Below are 13,951 nucleotides of genomic sequence, written 5' to 3'. Positions count from 1 at the left end.
GTATAGATTCAGTGCAATTCCAAGTAAATGTTCCAGTAGGGTTTGTATGGGGAGCTTTCCAAACTGACTTTCAAGTATATATAAAAGCCAAAAAGGCCAAAAATGACAAAGATATTCTTTAAAAAAAAAAAAAGTTTGGGCCGGCCCCGTGGCTCACTCGGGAGAGTGCGGCGCTGGTAGCGCTGAGGCCACGGGTTCAGATCCTATATAGGGATGGCCGGTGCACTCACTGGCTGAGTGTGGTGCATACCGCACCATGCCGAGGGTTGCGATCCCCTTACTGGTCAAAAAAAAAAAATTTTTTTTTTTATTGAATCATAATTGATTATACATATTTTTGGGGTTCAACGTTGACATATATTATCAAATGAATATTACTAGCATATATATTGTTATAAATCATACTTATTCTTTATGTGCCTTGTTCAATCTCTCCTCATCCCGTTCTCCCTCCCCCCTCTAATTACCCTAGATTTCTTCTCTTCCTCTGAAAGAGTAATGGTTACTCTGTTGATTTGTTGCCTAGATGATCTGTCCAATGCTGAGAGGTGTGTTCAGGTCCTTCATTATTATCGTAGAGCAGATGCTTCTTCTGTCACTCTTGAATGAGCTTTGTGGAGATAGACATCCTCCTCTTTTCTTTGGTCTCTGCTAGTGACTCTACTTGTGTCAGTGCACTCCAGTGGATGGCGGAACATCTGCACAGTGGTTGTGGTGTATAGCCACTTTTGCAGCAGTTGTGGTTATTGTGGTGGGCCACCCACATGGGGTGATGTTTTTGGCATGCTCCTAACCTAGTTGGTGGTGGTGATGGTAGTGTGCCTGGTTGTGGGAGGGGGTCCAGTCCCCGGATCCATACCTCAGGACCCTGGGCAGGCCCAGTGGTGCTGGCCGTGTGCCTGGTTGTGGGCAGAGGGTCCTCTTCCCACTCCATGCCTCAGGACCCTGGGAGGGCCCCGTGGCGCTGGTGGTGTTCCTGGCTGTGGGTGGAGGGTCCACTCCCTGGCTCCATGCCTCAGGACCCCAGGTGGTTGTGGTGCTGGCAGTGTGCCTGGTTGTCCCTCCTTTCTGGCTTGGTAGTCTAGGGACTTCCGGTCCTTCTTGGTGTTATAGGGGTTCTTTGGTGAAATGAGACATTTACTAGTTAATATAAAACTTTGTCTCTGGTTGTGGCTACTCTGTTTCTTCCTTCAGTTCTGTGTTGGATCATTTGCTGTTCCCACCACTTAAACTCTGCACTGGAACTAATTTGTTGTACTTTGTTTACTTCTCAAGTGGAGGGATTTCCTGTGGGCACCAGTAATTGAGTTCTGTGGTTGAGCTAAATTGCTGCTTTGCTGTTGATACCCTGGGGAAGGCTTTTTGTGCAGCTCAGGTTTTAATTGTTGACTTAATAGGACTTCAGGGTTTAATGAAATCCAATGCACCTGGGTTGTGTAGAAACACTGGTCTGGGCCTGAGACTTTTTATCAAACTGCACGCCATGCAATTCTATATTCCTGACCAGTCTTCTCTGAGTGGTCCTATGCTGATTGGGGTCAGATCAGCTGTCCTTACTTGTTGCAGTGTTCTTCCAGTGGGCCTGTCTCCCCCACTGCCCATGCTGTAAATACTTCCCATGGGACAGACTGTGTGCTGGTCCCTTGCAATAACTCACCAGCCTCTGAGTGGCTCCTTTTTTTCAGTTGTTGTGGCTCCTCGCTCCTGTGTGAGTCCATGGGAACCCTATTAGTGGTCTTACTGGCCTGAGGGCCACCAAGGCTCTCTTCTCCCTTGCTGCCTCCATGCAGCTTCATCTGAAAGGCACAGCTGTGGCTTTTGCCAGCTCCTGCTCTGTGTGCTCAGCAGCTCCAGCTTGGAACTGGCTGGGGCTCGAAATGGTTGGAAAGGTTTTTTCTTTCACTCATCATGGCTTCTCTGGCCTTCATACACTCCGAAGGTTTCTCCTCCTCTTCCTCTGAGCTTTAGCAGCTGCAGCTTGGCTGTTGTTGCTTTTTAATAGTTGTAAATTAGTTGATTTGTGGGAGAGAGTGATGGTGGGAACTGTCTGTTCCACCATCTTGACTGGAAGTCGACTAAGATATTCTTGAAGACAGAGAACATGATGGGGAGAATTGATCTGTGAGATGACAAAACCCATTATAAAGTTTATAATAAAAGGACTGTGTGGTATCAGTCCAAATCAATGGCCCTGAATGCAGATCTCCAAAATAGACCTAGGCACATGTACAGATTTAATATGATAGATGTGACACTGCAGATCAACAAGGAAAGGAGGAATTATTTAATAAAAGGTATTAGGACAATTGGTTATCTGTGTGGAAAACAAATGAAATTGGATCCCTATATTAGGCTAATAAAAAATTAGTTCTTGGTAGATTAAATAGTTAAATATATAAGGCGAAGCTTTCAAACTTATCTTGAAGAAAATGTAGGAGAAAATTTTTAATGGCTTTGTGCTAGGGAAGGATTTCTTAAGACCCTGAAAGCACAAACCATAAGGAAAAAATGGACTTAACTACATTAATATTAAACTTCAAGAGCCTTCAGAAAAAAAGTGAAAAAATGAGCCATAATTGGGAGAAGATACTTTTGTAATACATGTAACTGACAGATTAGTATCGGAATATGTAGAGAAGTGCTACAAGTCAATCAGAAAGCCATCTCAACAGAAAAGTGGACAAAAAGACATGAGAGAAGACATGAAAGAGAAATTATATGAATGGCTGGTATATACATGAAAAGGTATTTAAAAGCATTGTTAGTATCAGGGGAAAAGCAAACTAAAACCACAGTGAAATGGTGATATCAGCAGAAATGGCGGAGTAGGGATCTCCAGGGCTTTCCCTCTGCAGGAACACCAAAAAACTTGGCAAAAACTGTCAGAATCAAACTTATCAGAACTCTGGAAAGATAGCCAACATTTACAGTAACCAAGCAAACACTTAGCCGGGGGAAAGGGCACTGAAACAGAATAAGAGATCTTTTTAGCATTTTAACTTACCCTAGCCTCACCTCCCTCTGTGGCATGATGGTGGTCTTGAAGACAGCAGACCATGTTCTTTGTGGGAGTACCTGATTCCAGAGAGAGCAGAGTGGACCGTGTTCCTAAGGTATTGTGTTTATCTGTTTTGACCTGACTTGGGGTTTTCCCAAAGGACTGCCACCTGAGACAAAAAAACCCAAAAAACAAAACAAAACAAAAAAACACTTGGCGCAATCCACAGACAGATTAAAGACCAGGGAAGAAAAACTGGAGAGAAGTTTTTTTGTGTGTGGAAATGGGGGCTTTGGAACCTAGAAAGCCACATGCATGCTCAGGGCAGAATGAATGCTCAGAAAAGATATGAGAAAACCATTAGCTTTCACCTCTGGCTTGTCTTTGGGCTCAGCACAAGCAGGAAGTGAAAGTTAAGACATATTTGTAAGTGTCCTGGTTAAGTGTTGAAGGAATATACTGACAGCCAATCAACAATGACTTGGAAAGCATTTTTCTCTTTTCTTTCCTTTTGTTTTCTTTTTTTCCCTTTACTGTCTTTTCTGTTTTTTTTAAAAAAAAAATTCAAAATGTCCAGTTTTCAACAAAGAATTATGAAGCATGCAAAGAAACAAAATATGTTTCATTTACAGGAAAAAAAAGAAGTTAACAGAACTTATCCCTGAGGAAGCACAAGTATTAGACTTAGTAGACAAAAACTTTAAATCAACTGTCTTAAATATGCTCAAAAAACTAAAGAACACCATGAGCAAAGAACTAAAGGAAACCAAGAGAATGGTGTCTCAACAAATAGAGAATGTCAATAAAGAGACAGCAGTTTTTAAAAGGAGCCAAACAGAAATGTTGGGGCTGAGAATTACAATAATTGAAATGAAAAATTTGCTAGAGGAATTCAACAGCAGATTTGAGCAGACATGAGAAAGAATCATCAAACTCAATGATAGATCAATTGAAATTATCCAGTTTGTGGAGCACAGATTAAAAAGAATGAAGAAAATGAACAGAGCCCAAGAAATGTATGGGACACCATCAAAGCATATGAACATATGTATCATGGAGAGGAGAGGGAGAAAGGTACAGAAAGTTTATTTGAAGAAATAATTGCCAAAACAATTCCAAATTTGACAAAAGACATGAATCTACAAATCCTGGAAGCTCAACTAATTTAAAGTAGGATAAACTTAAGAGATCTGTATTGAGAAACATTATAATTAAACTGTCAGGCGCCAGAGATAAAGAGAGAATCTTGAAAGCACCATAAGAGAAGCAACTTGTAACATACAAAGGATCTTAAATAAATTTAATTTCTGCTGCTTTCTCAGCAGAAGCCATGGAGGCTAGAGGTAGTGGGGTGACATATTTAAAGTGCTGAAAGAAAAAAAAATTGCCAGCCTCGAATCCCCTTACTAGCCAGCCACCAAAAAAAAAAAAAAAAAAAAAAAAAAAAAAAAAAATCTGGCTAAACTAGTCTTCATTAGTGAAAGAGAAATCAAGACATACTCAGATAAACAATAGCTGAGGGAGTTCATTATTAACAAATCTGCCTTACAAGAAATGTTAAAGGCTCACCACAGACCTATATTTACTTTCTGGCATAGGACCAAAGAATATGTATTTTAAATAAACCCTCCTATTGGTTCTTATAACAAAACAAACCAAAACTCACCAAAACCAAAAAAAACTTTACAATGAGACATCCTCTATCCACCAGATTGCCAGGTTGGGGCCCAATGGAAACTTTTAAACACTCTTGGTGGATGTGTAAATTGGTACAACTACTTTCAAAACAATTTAGCATTACCTAGTAAAGTTGAAGATGTATAGACCATATAATAGTTGTACTGACTACTAATAAAGAAACTCTTGTACTTCTGCAGCAAGAGACACATACAATAATGTTCACAGTTGCTGTTTATAATCACAGAAAACTTGAAAAAATCCAGACGTTTATTGATTCCTTTTTCCTAACATGATTTATTTCTGATTTTTAATAGCTCTGGGACCATTTGGATCACACAATGTTTTTCCAAGATTTTAGACCATTTCTAAGTAGCAGTCCACTGGACCAAGATAATAGAGCCAGTGAGAGGGGTCTTCAAACTCACACTGACTTCTGGGGACCAAGTCGGCCTCCACGGCTGCCAGTGACTCGGAGATACAGATCTCGAGGAAGTACTCGTCCTGACAGATCTCCAGCTATTGAAGGGTGAGTTGTTGTTTTTAGGTTCTCTTTAAGGGTGGTTTTAATGAAGGACATGTTGGCATAATCTAGTCTTTACAAGGTTCTCATACTTACTGCATTTGTGGACAAAATAAATAGGATGAAAATGAAGCTAAATTAACTGTCTGTACTTACCTAGACGATAAACTGTTAACATTTTTATTAATGTTTTAGATTAGTATATAGATATGTCTTCATTCATTTTGTGTTTCTGTAACAGAATACCTGAGACTGGGTAATTTATAAAGAACAGAGATTTATTTCTTAGAATTCTGAAGGCTGGGAAATCCAGGGTCAAGAGGCCCGCATCTATTGAGAGCCTTTTTGCTCCATCAGCCCAGGGCGGAAAGTGGAAGGGCGAGAGAGCACTCATGAGAGAGAGAGAAGGGGGCTGAACACATCCTTTTACCAGGAACCCACTCCTGTGATAATGACATTAATTTATTCATGAAAGCAGAGCCCTTATGACCTAATCACCTCTTAAAGGTCCCACCTCTCAACACTGTTGCATTGAGGATTAAATTTTCAACACATGAACTTTGGGGGGCACATTAAACTATACCATTCTGCCCCTGGCCTCCAAAATTCATGTCCTTCTCACATGAAAAATGCATTTGTTTATCACATTGGCTCTAAGATCTTAACTTGTTTCAGTATCATCTCAAAAATCTAAAGTCCAGAATCTCATCTAAATCAGATATGATGGGTGAGACTCGAGGCACTATTCTTCTGAGGCAAATTTCTCTCTAGCTGTGAACCTGAGAAATTAAACAAGTTATCTACTTCCAAAGTACAATGGTAAGACAAACATAAGACAAACATTCCCGTTCCAAAAGGAAGAAATAAGTAAGAAGAAAGAGGTAATTGGTCTCCAGTAAGTTTAAAACCCAAGAGGGAAACAATATTAAATCTTAAGATGCCAGAATAATCTCCTTTGACCACATGTCGCACATCCTGGGCACACTGGGGCAAGGGGTTAGGCCCCCAGGGCTTCAAGTATCTCTGATTCTGTGGTTTTGCTAGGCTCAGTCCACCCAGCAGTTCTAACAGGTTGGAGTCTCACGCCTGCAGCTTTCCCAGGCCAGAGTTGCATGCTAGTGGCTCTAAAGTCCTGGGGTCTCTGAGGTGGCCTCGTTCTCATGGCTCCACTAGGTATTGCCCCTAGTGAGGGCTATGGAGGCTTCTATGGCCCCACAGTTTGTGTGCTCTGTACATCTGTAGAGGTAGCACCAGATGGATGCTGCCAAGGTTTATAGCTTGTGCCTTTTAGGGCTGTGGGTTGAGGTGCACCTGGGCCTGCTCAAGCCATGGTTGGGGTGGCCAAACAGAGCTGTGCTAGAATTTGGGGATCAGAGTCCTGAGGTGATGCAAGGCAGTGAATGCTGAGTTCTGCAGGCACCTCTCTGGAAACCTTGCCCATAAAGTTCTAACTTGCCATGAAGATCTCTGAAATGCTTTCATTCTCCCATTTTCTTGATGAATAGTACCTGTCTCTTTTCTATTTGTTACTAATGTTTTTAGCAAATGGTCACTTGGCCACACCCTTGATTTGCACTCCTGAATATACCTTTTCACTCTTTACATGGCCAGCCTGCAAATTTTCCAAATTTGTATATTGTTTCTCTTTTAGTTATAAATTTGGTCTTTAAATCATTTCTCTCCATGCATCTTATTATATGTAGTTAAAAGTAGCCTACACCTCCTTAAATATTTTGCTTAGAAACTTCTTCTACAAGCTATCCTAGTTCATTGCTCTTAAATTACACCTTCAATAAGCAGCCAAGTTCTTTGTCATTTTGTAACAAGGATGTCCTCTAATCCAGTTTCTAATACCTTGTTCCTCAGTTCCATCTGAGACCTTCTCAGAATGGCCTTCACTGTCCATATTTCTATCAGCATTCTGATCACAACCACTTAACTCATCTCTAAGAAGTTCTAGACTTTTCCTACAGTTCTCTTCTTCTGAGCCCTCTCTAGAATTGCCTTTCATGCTCCATTTACATCAGTTTAGGCTTTTTCTAGCCTGCTCCTCCAAATTCTTTCAGTCTCTACCCATTACCCAGTTTCAAAGTTACTTCCACATTTTCAGGTATTTGTTATTTCAACAGCCTCACTTCTTGGTACCAATTGCCTGTTTTAGCCCATTTTATGTTACTGTAACAAAATACATGAGACTGACTAATTTATAAGGAACAGAGATTTATTTTTTAGAGTTTTGGAGGCTGGGAAGTCTAAGGTTGAGGGACCCACACTTGACAAGGGCCTTCCTGCTGCATCAGCCCAGGGTGGACAGTGGAAGGGCAAGAGAGCACATGTGAGAGAGAGAGGATGGGGCCAAACACATACTTTGATTAGGAACCCACATAAAGGTTCCACCTCTCAACACTGTTGCATTGGGGATTAAGTTTCCAACATATGTATTTGGGGGACAAATTCAAATCATAGCAATATGTTTATCAAATTTCAGAAGATACTAAAAGGGATATCAAATATATTGATCGGCATTAGGATTCATAAAGATTTCAACAGATTGGAGCAATGAACTTAATATGAAATTTAATAAGATAAATTAAAGTCTTGTGACTATAAAAACATTCATGCAACAAATCTTTATTGAGTGTCTTTTATGTATGGGGCACTGTGCTAGGCACTGAGGAAACATTGGTGAGCAAAACAGGTGGTGGTTCTTGATCTCATGCACCCCATTTAGTAGGAATAATAAACATTAATTTTAAGTGTTTGCCATATGTGTAGGACTGTGCTTTATGCTTTGTCTGCTTTATCTTATTTAATCTGTATGAAGTAATAGATACTATTGCCATTATCATTTTATATAAGAACAAACTGTTAGAGAAATAAAGTAACATCCAGTGTTGGATCCAGGTCTTGAACTTAGGGCTGTATGAATCTAGTGCTGCACTGTCTAATGTGGCAGCCACTAGCCACATATAGCTAAATTTAAATTAATTAAAAGTTAATAAAACTCAAAATTCAAAATTACTCAGTACCACTAGCTACATTTCAAGGGCTCGGTGGCCACATGTAGCTAGTAGTTACCATATTTGACAGCACAGATTATAAAACACTACTGTCCTCTGAGGAAGTCATATTGGGCGCTGCTGTTCTAGTGTCTTCAATCCCCCAACACCCCTCCCCCCATATTCCTTCTAGACTTTACTATTAACATTTTATTGTACTTGTTTTGTCACATATGTGTGCATCTATCTGTCCATTGTTCATCTTATTTTTTTTGCATTTCAAAGTTAGTTGCAGACGTTCCTTCTTAGGGAAATACAGGGTGTGGGAAATCAGATTTAATGGGATTGTCTGGGACAAAAATCCGTGAAATCTTAGTGTTTTAATAGCTTATGGTGCCCAGAGGTAAATCTACCATGTCTTCCACCAGTTAAAGTGCATGTAGATTACTTTCCCTTCTCTACCTGTTTGGGACCCCATTGTTGAGCTTCCCAATTATAGTTCATCTAAACTCTTCCCTCTAGTGTTATTTTTTTTCCCCCTCCCACCCATTAAACTGTCAATTTTGGATCAGTGCTTTGATCCACTTTTCCTTGCTCTCCTACTAGGAAATGGTTAAGTACTGCTGTAGAAGATCACATAAATGTGTCCATTGGTGCCCCTGCGAATAGTAAGGTGCATTTAATCTCCATAAGACTGTCACTGCTTTTGATTAGTCTTTTGTATTCCCTCAGAAAATATTTTGCATTTTCACCAAACTTCACTTTCTAAAATTTCCAATCCAATAGCTGATTCTCAGCAGCTGACTTATTCTCCATTATGAAAATTGGGGCTCCGGCTCTCCCAAGCTGGGGCGGTGGGGGGTGAAGGCTTCAGCCACACCTCGCTGACATCTGCATCCAGCCCAGCAATGACCAAGCCACTGCTGGAAGTCCCCTGGTCTCCCCTGCAGGAATGAGGGGGGTGCCACAGGCCTCAACCCTGCCCCTCCTTCATCCTCCTTTTCCCGTCCTATTTCCTTCCCGCTCCCCCATCCCTCCCCCAACTGCTCTGCAACATCATAGAATGTAAAAAATATATATTAATAAACTTAAAAAAAAAGAAAATTGGGGCTTTACATATGAACCCCCAAATCCCTGTGTTCAGCTTCTCTATATTAACACTGCTTTCTCCCTCCAGTCTCCTGAGATGAAGTTTCCTTTCTTTTTTTTGCAAGCAAGCCTGTCAGCCCATGTTCCTGAAACTTTCCTTACCTATTTTTTCTGGGATTTTGTTTCATTTGTTTTCCTCTTCCTGCTCCCTTTTCCCCCTTTATGCCCCTCAACCACCCTTTTTACCCTTTAGTTCTGTGGTTTTTAGTCTGGCTGTACATTAATGTCACTAAGGGTATTTTAAAAAATACTGATCTGGGCCGGCCCGTGGCTCACTTGGGAGAGTGTGGTGCTGATAACACCATGGCCATGGGTTCAGATCCCTGTATAGGGATGGCCGGTTAGCTCACTTGGGAGAGCGTGGTGCTGACAACACCAAGTCAAAGGTTAGGATCCCCTTACCAGTCATCTTTAAAAACAAAACAAAATAAAATAAAATAAAAAATACTGACTCCCTTCCACCCCCAACTGTGATTTAATTAGTCTGGGGTGAGGTTCAGTCACTGATAATTTTTAAAAGCTCCTGAGGTTATTCTTATTGTAGCCAGTGTTGAGAACCACTGCTCTGGTTATTGCCCAATCTCATTCCTTTTCGTTTTAATTACATTTCTTAAGAGGCATCTGTGTTTACTTTGTGTCCTTTCTCATCTCCCATTATTCCTCTACCTACTATAGTGTGGCCCACCTTTCACTAAAATCCCTGATGACCTTCTAATTGCAGATCCAGTGGATACTTTAAAATGTTTATTTTATGGATCCTATTCACTGAATTCAACTTTTTTGGCTTTTTTCTTCCTCCTTGAAATTCTCTACTACTTTGACCTCCATGTTAGTTCATTTTCTTGATTTACCTCTTCTGTCACTTTCCCTTCTTGTGGGTACTTTCTAAATATTGATTTTCCTAAGATATTTCCTTCATTCTACTTTTCCTCTTACTCTACAACAGGGTTTCTCAACTTCAGTACTATTGACATTTTGGGTTAGATAATTCTTTGTTGTGTGGGGCTCTCCTGTGCATTGTAGGATGTTTAGCAGCACTCCTGGCTCTACCCACTACATGCCTATAATCCCCCACTCCCCGTGCCAGTTATGACAACCAGAAATTTCCCCTGGGGACAAAATTGTCCTGGTTGAGAATCACTGATCTATAAGCTCTCTCTGTTCATTCTCAAGTCCTCTCACAGTTCTAATAATTCCCTATATACGAAATATTCTCAGACCCATATTCTTGTTTTGACCTTTCCTCCTTGTATAAGGCTTGAATATTCAGCTTATATACATTTCCATCTGGATGTTTTGTAGATACTCAAGACTTACCAAATGCAAACTAAACTCTTTTCTTCCAAACCTGGTTGTTTTTCTTTCTTTCTGATTTTGATTGGGGGTACCCAATTTAGAGATCTAGGCATTAACCTAGAATTGTGTCTTTGTCTCACCCACCCCTTCCATATACATGCATCCAGTCAGTCATCAAGCTTTTTGGATTTTTATTTCCTATTTCTCAACTCCTGTTTTGTCCAATCATTTTCTCCCGTAGCTCACATTTACATCTTTTCTTGCTTGCCTTCACTATTTGCATTAGCCTCCTGACTTCTTTCTCCTTCAGGGCTTTTACATTCTTAAATTTACTTCCATATTACCTTTGCGGGATTATCTAACTAAATTTTCAAATCTGTATCTTTCCTCTGCTTAAAATCTGTTGTTGTAGGGTCCATAACTTCCTATATAAGGTCTTCTATGTTTTGGAATCCTCCCAATCTCTGTAGCCTTGTTTCCTATCACCTCCTGCTTTTCTTTTATTCCACCAATACCAGACTTACAGTTTTGTACATATATCTTGCTGTCTAATGCTTCTGTACCTTTACCTAATCTGTTTTTTTCTGGCAGAAATACCTCTACTGCTTTCTTAACCCAATTAAATCAATCTTTCACTGAATCTAGGAAGCCTCTGTAACCTCCAGGATTGTACAAATGCCCGTCCTTTGTGCTCCCCCAAAGGACTTTATGCATTCCTCTATCATAGTTCCAACTGTGCACATTGAAGTTATATTAATACTAGCTAGCATTCATTTAGCACACTGTGCCAGGCATGACACCCGTTAGTTCATTTAATATTCTCAACAACCTTATGGGGTAGGTACCATTGAGGAAGATTGAGATTTTGCCCTATTAGAGTCTAGATTATCTAGTGTTGTATAACAAATTACTCTAAAACTTGGTGACTTAAAACAGTAATAATTGTATATTATCTCTGTCAGGAATTCAGATATGGTATGGGGAGATGGTTTGTTTCTGCCAAATGGTGTCTGGGGCTATAGCTAGAACACTTAAAGGGGCAGAGGGTGGGGAGGCTTATCTGCTCACAAGGCTGGTAGTTAATGCTAACTGGTGGCTGGGGGATTGACTAGTCTGTGTTGTCAGCTGGAAACTTACATATGACTTCCCTTAGTTTTTAAGAGTCCCTGCTAGGTCTTTTTTTGCAAGATGTCAATTAATTTGGATTTGTCTGATTGTTTCTTCATTCAGATTTAATATCTGGGCAAGAACACCAAATAGATGATGTTGTATTTTTCTCAGCGTATCATAACAGGGGGCATATGATGTCAGATTGTCCCATCATGGGCAATGATAAGTTTTTTTCTTATAAAGATACTCTTTCTGCTTTGTAATTAATATATAATCTGGGGTGATAACTTGGAGATTGAGTGAATATCTCATTCCCTAATAGTTTTTCACCTAATGGTATTAGCATCTATTGATTCTTGCCTGAATTATTACTGTAATGGCTTTAAAATAATTTTATCTATTTCTATGATTCCTTCTACAGATATTAGGCATTCTTCTGTAAAAAAGAGTTTTTCTGTTCTCCCTGCCCAACCTTATCTGTCTACTGATTTATTTATTTTAACATGGACTCATGAATTTTGTTTTAATCATTATTCATTTTGATGTTCAAATAATTCAGTTTGGCCAGAGTAATTGAATCTTTTTAAAAATATATATTTATTCATTATTATCCTTGTTTTTTTACATTCTAAGATGATGTGGAGTGGGGGGAGGGGAGGGCAGAGAAGGGGTTGGGAGGTAGTGCTGGCCTTGGCTGGCTCTTTTTCTGGCTTTGTTTCAGAGGGCGGGGTGGGGCATGGCTGAGGCCTCTGGACCGCCCCATACTCTGGCTGGGAGCCCCCAGGGGTTATCAGCAGTGGCTCAGTTGTCACCAGGCTGGATGTGAACATGGTGGGAGGGTGGCTGAGACCCTTGGTTCTCCCACCCTGGCTTGGGAGCCTGTGGGTTTTCTGGCTCTTCTGGGTTTTATATGTTTTCTTTGGTGGTGTTAGACCTTTACTGGTTATTATCAGAACTTTGTCTCTGATCTGTGAGGTTTTTGTGTTTTCTTTCAGTTCTGTGTTGGATTAGGTACCCCCACCACTAAATCTCTGCACTGGAACTGATTTGTTGTCCTTTTCTTACTTTTAAAATGGGGGAACTTCCCGTGGGGACCAGTACTTGAGCCCTGTGGTTGAGCTAAATTGCTACTTTGCTGCTGATTCTCTGGGAAAGGCTTTTTGTGCAGCTCAGTTTTTAATTGTTGACCTTTTAAGCACTTCCGGGTCTTGTAAGGTCTGATACACCTGGATTGTGTGGAAACTCTGCTCTGGGCCTGAGTCTTTTCAGCAAACTGCACCCCCTGCAGTTCTATATTCCTGACCAGTCTCCACTGAGTGGTCCTGTGCTGATTAGAGTGCAGATCAGCTGTCCATGCTGTGTCCTGGTGTTTCCCCTGGTGGACCCATCTCCCCCACCCACTGCACTCCGAACACTTCCCATGGGACAGGCTGTGCACCGGTCCCTTACAATGACTCACCAGCCTCTGAGTGGCTCCTTTTTTCAGTTGTTTGTGGCCCCTTGCTCCTATGTGGGTCCACGAGAACCCTGTTAGTGGTCTTGCTGGCCTGGGGGCCATGAAAGCCCTCCAGAGTAATTGAATCTAAACATTTTAGGTCGCAGCCCTTGTTCACAGCTCTTAAATTAATAAGAGAGTTGGGGTGTTGGAGTAAAGTGGTCAGGTTGTGTTTCTTTGATTGTTAGCTGATAATTTCTGGCCTATTGGATAAATACATTTTCTGCTGGGGTTTCTTTAATGGAAATAAAATACTTTCGAGAAGACTTTTTAGTTGCCAAATGAGAATGGGGAGAATAAACCTAATTTGTCCTTTCTACTGTATGAATGCTTAAAAACAACACAATGTCCTATGGCAGCCTTATATACTGTCTGCAATCTAAGAGAGGAGGAGAAGGTAACTAACATTTATCAGATGCCTAGAATTTTTCAGGTGCTAGGCTATATACACTCTCACAGAGTTCTTAAACTGGGTCAGGTAAAACTCAAGTAGGGAGGGGTCAAATTTTTAAATCTGTTGCTCAAAAATTCCTTGTCAGTAATAAAATAGTGGCGTGAACACATTAGCTTGAATCAGTCTTCCTCGGCTTCTTTTCCTTTTTATTCCATAGGAAATCACATTCCACTGTACTACTACAATGTCCCTTTGACTAATAGCAGAGAGTAGGAGAAAGACTTAAGCTTCCTTTCTCACATGTCCTTTA

The 13,951-nt window shown here is 40.6% G+C and overlaps 1 protein-coding gene across 1 annotated transcript in view; it reads left to right on the top strand.

The window, feature by feature from the left end:
• RNF115 (ring finger protein 115) overlaps nucleotides 1-13,951 on the top strand; it is a 109,344-nt gene that overhangs the window by 52,674 nt on the left and 42,719 nt on the right. Inside the window, exon 4 of the mRNA XM_063103692.1 lies at nucleotides 4,993-5,204. Within this exon, the coding sequence (XP_062959762.1) occupies nucleotides 4,993-5,204 (212 nt within the window). The remainder of the gene's footprint in view (nucleotides 1-4,992; nucleotides 5,205-13,951) is intronic.

Source organism: Cynocephalus volans, chromosome 8 (assembly GCF_027409185.1).
Source record: "Cynocephalus volans isolate mCynVol1 chromosome 8, mCynVol1.pri, whole genome shotgun sequence".
Lineage (NCBI taxonomy): Eukaryota > Metazoa > Chordata > Mammalia > Dermoptera > Cynocephalidae > Cynocephalus > Cynocephalus volans.
Note: the sequence above shows the minus strand (reverse complement) of the source record. Positions and strands in the feature narration are given on the sequence as shown.